General features: G+C 61.2%; 1 protein-coding gene across 1 annotated transcript; it reads left to right on the top strand.

Moving 5' to 3' along the window:
* Window positions 1-3,221: 3,221 nt before the first annotated feature.
* EMIHUDRAFT_253572 (hypothetical protein) lies at window positions 3,222-4,124 on the top strand (the record flags this gene model as incomplete). Its single annotated transcript, XM_005783714.1, has 1 exon — window positions 3,222-4,124. A coding segment is annotated over one exon (903 nt), but the record flags the coding sequence as incomplete, so codon positions are not given.
* Between the last annotated feature and the right edge of the window lie 82 nt (window positions 4,125-4,206).

The following is a 4,206-nucleotide window of genomic DNA, read 5'->3' as shown; positions in this document are numbered from 1 at the left end:
ACGGCCCCCAGTTAGGCGTAGACCCAGCGCGCAGCGCGCTCCGTGTTTGCAGACCGCCCTGGCGGACTCGTTTCCACTTCCAAGCTCAAGCCAGGCGCCGCAGGCCATAAAGAGGAGCGCAGATTAAAATGGCGCCGGAGGCTCCCCGCGGGGCCGTCCGCGCAGAGAACCTTTGTCTAAAAACAAAACAAGAAAATCGATGAGACACCACTAGGGGCTGGGGGGCTCCGATCTCCATCTCTCCAGTACTCTCCAATCTCCAGCGTCGCTACATCTTAGGCCGGATCCAGTCAGATCTCCGATCTCCATCTTCCATCTCCAATCTCCAACGTCGTCATCTTAGGCCGGATTCAGTCAGATCTCCGATCTCCATCTCCAATCTCCAATCTCCAATCTCGATTCGGGGGCCCGGGGGAGGAGGGGGGCTCAAACCTTCAAGGAGATGCGCTATGGATTCATTCACATAGCAAAAGGATCTCCACACTCTTTTCGCGCCATTTTGCAATCTCCAGTCGGCCCACACGATCTCTAGGCGCCTTTGGCGCGAAGTCAGAATCTCCACCTCTGTCGCAAGATCTCAAGCGACTGCACGCACCAACTCGAGATCTCAGACTCCTCTCGAGCATCTACTCCGGAGAAGATTTGCCTCCACCAGTTCTTCAATCTACTGCTGCTCTTGGCAGGAGATTTGCCACTTAAGAGATCTCTGAAAGGCATCTACGATCTACAGTCCAAGGATCTTCCGATGTCGCGCAGAGATTTCCATGTATGCGCCCCGAAAGCAGCCGTCCGAGCTCGTCGCTCGAGCGCGCGCACCCTGAAATTCACGGCTGAAAGATCCCTGTGAACACGACCAGCCCCAGCAAGGGGCAAGCGGCATAGTAGGCTTGCCGCGCTGCGGGTTGAGGTGGCGGTCGAAGTGGTGCACCCTCGCGGCCAGGGCAGCCTCGTCGAACCAGCCCAACACTTGCAGAAAAAGAAAAGAAAAAAGACGCTCGCGAGTAAAATCCGAACAACGTCCTCGTGGTCGACTCAGGCAGGTGTGCGGTCTCGGGCAAATCTCGGCGGGAACACGAACCGTTGTCGCCCCCATTACATGCGCTGAGTGGTCGCTCCGTTGTCGCTTATGACGGCACCTGCATCACACCGCGGCGGCGGGCACAGGCGTTCTGTGCGCAGGCGCTGTTGCTGTTGCTGCTTCATCGATCTCTGCCGGTCAAATCTCTGACTGAGGGCAGCATTGCGCGAGACGGGCGCGCGAGTCGAGACCGGCGCGCCCCCAAGGGACAAGCTACCCTCTCCCCTGTCCGAGCCAGACTGCTCTTCACCTTTCTACCTGACCTAACCTAGAGCCTGTCCTGGGGCAGGTCCCTACGCCCTCCCAATCATACGCATAAAAAAAACGGGACTGAATCGATCGTACACGTACTGCGGTGGTGTGAGTGAATGCACCATGAGCAAAAACCTGCCGAGGCCTGTACATTCTTTATGCGCGGCCTGGATTCTTCTTCCTCTTGGTGAAGAAGGCAGCGCGGGCGGCGCTGGGGGGAAGGGGGGGAAGGGCGGCGGCGGCGGGCGGCAGTCCCGCGAGGCACGCCTGCGGAAGGGTTCGTCCTCCTCGCGGGGCGGGGTGGGTGCGCACTGCGCGCCGCGGGGATGAATGAGAGGAGCCTGAGCCAGGGGAAGGTTGGGAAGGGGGGGCGAGGCCGGAGATGTATGTCGGCCTCTTCGACGGCCCATAAGGGGGCGTCGCCTGCTGTGCCTTTTGTGGTGCCAGTCCCTGTCCGTGCCAGTCTGCTGTGAGAGCTGAGAGCGGCTTGTTATTAGAATTCTTCCTCGCACAACACGGCTCTCCCGTGGTGTACCTGTGTTAGCGCCAGTGCGCGCCAGTCCCGTGCCGCGTGTTGTGCGAGGGAGTTTGGTCGTAAAATTCTTCCGACTCGTGAAACAAGAAGACCCACGACGAGTTCGGCGATGCTGCTGTCAATGTTCCGCTGCAGGGCCACAACACCAGACACAACTACACGCTTCGACGCCTCATCCTCGCCCTACGCGCCGCGTGGGGCACCGCTGTGCGAATGGAGCCGACAGCCCACCTCGGTCAGAGTTAGATGCGGACAACATTGGCACGCGCGGCAGGCACTATTGCGGAGACAGTCATGGTCGTCTGTCCCCCCAGCAGCAGCGGGGAGCACGGTCGGAAGGGAGCCTTTATCGCTTTCGGCAACACCGAATCATTCTACCGGAGCATGGTTGAGGGGCATGGGCCCTACTGCGAGGTCCGAGGAGGGAGAGGGGGGGGGGGGGGGGCTGGCTGGGGCTGCAGAAGCCAGCGTATCTCAGTCGTTCTTCACACAGCCATGCGGAGCAGATTGTGAATGAGCTTGCCTGCGGCGAGGGCGGTCGAGTGCACGGAGCTAAGTGCATCGCGGAGCAGATTGTGAATGAGCTTGCCTGCGGCGAGGGCGGTCGAGTGCACGGAGCTAAGTGCCTCGCCGTCCTCGCAGGAGTCGCTTAGGCGGCTCCCTTACCTGAAGAAAGAAAGAAAACAGACAACCCAAACGAGGGATAGGGGAGGAGGACAGGGTTCACACCTGCACGAGCAGGATTTTGGAAGGACGATCAGGGGGACAGGTGGGCTCTCCTGCTCCTACAAGGGACACGACAGGCTCGCAGCGCGGTGCACGGTGGAATCCCAACTCCACTGGCGGTCTCATCTCAGTCTAGCGACCTTCCTCCGGCTTCTCACCGGCAGTCTCTCACTACCACGGGCACACTGACACAGGGGTGGCAGGGAGGGAGGGGCGGCGGCATGAGTCTCCCACATGCTACCTATGCGGGCCTCACTAGAGGTGCGGCCTGCGCGTGTCCTCGCCCTTGGGAAGGTCTTGAGGGGGGAGGGGAAGGGCTGGAGTCGCCCGACATCGTTCGCTCGTCTGCGTGAGCAGAGCAAGGCAAACAAAAGGACGTGATGAAATCCGCGAAAAGGAAAGAAAAAATCTCTAGCGCGAGGACAGCGCGGAGTGGCGCGGTGGCTGCGAGCAGAGAAATACGGAGCGTAATGGAGACGAGTGGCCTGAGCGAGGGGCAGAGCACGCTATTGCCCCCCGTTTTATTTATCGACACACACAAAACGTCAAAACAACTCGGAGTGCAGGCGTAGCACGCGCCAGTAAGCCTGCATCCTCGTCGCCGCCCGGTCCTGCACCGCTCGTCTGGACATGCCTGACTCAACCTTTGCCGCCGCACTCGAGGTTGTCGACTCGGCGACCGCCTGCGGCCTCGACCAGGGTGCTCAGGGCCTCGCAGGAAGTCCCGACGGGCTGACTGACAGGCTCGACGAGCTGCTCCTAAAGGAGATTGAAGACACCGTCTCCGTCGGCGAAACTTTGAGCGAGCGTGAGAACGTTGGTGGAATCTCGGCGAGCAGCTCGAAGGACAGTCTCCCGGAAGGCAAAGATTGTGTCGTCGAAAGTCTCCCGGAGTCCGTTGGCCTTCCAGGAGGCACGACTCGCAGCCATGCCGAGAGGCTCCGCATGCAGCCGGTGAGCCTGTTGCTGCGCTGGAGTGGCTGTCTGCTGGGTCAGACCGCGATCGGACTCGTCATCCTAGCAGCCACTTACTCGGTCATCATCAAAGTGGCTGTCGACGAGGCGCGCGAGCGGCGATCAGCAGAGCGCGAGTTCGGCTCGGGAGAGAGCGACGCCCACTGGACTGGCGACGCGCGGTCGACAGTCTTGCTGCTCCTCCGGCCGTCGTATGCGCTGCTTCTCGCACGCGTGACGTCGGCCTTGATGGTGGGCGTCGCCAAACGTGCCCCCTGTGGCGACTGGGAGTACATCCCTCTGCCCGCCTTCGGGGTACTTCTTCTGCACCACGCTCTTGCCAGCCTGTGGGCCCTTGCTGCTGTGCTTTACCCGGCTGGGTGCGCGATCGGACTGCTCATCGATCGGGACGCTTGGGTGGACCTCTATCTACTGCACCGGTTTATACCCGTCATGCTTTGGACCATGGGCTGCGGCCTCGTGTTTCTCTCCACCGACGTCGGCTTGGCTGTCTGGCAAAAGACGCTGTCAGTCAAGCATTACAAGGAGCGTGCTGCGACGGCGCAGCACCACCAACGGGTCTTGCGGAAGATCGCTGCGGCGGCACGCGGGGCCGAGAGGCGGGAGAAGGCCGCGGCCGCTGCTGCCGATGCTCTGCAGC

Source organism: Emiliania huxleyi, assembly GCF_000372725.1.
Source record: "Emiliania huxleyi CCMP1516 chromosome Unknown EMIHUscaffold_1778, whole genome shotgun sequence".
Taxonomy (NCBI): domain Eukaryota; phylum Haptophyta; order Isochrysidales; family Noelaerhabdaceae; genus Emiliania; species Emiliania huxleyi.
Note: the sequence above shows the minus strand (reverse complement) of the source record. Positions and strands in the feature narration are given on the sequence as shown.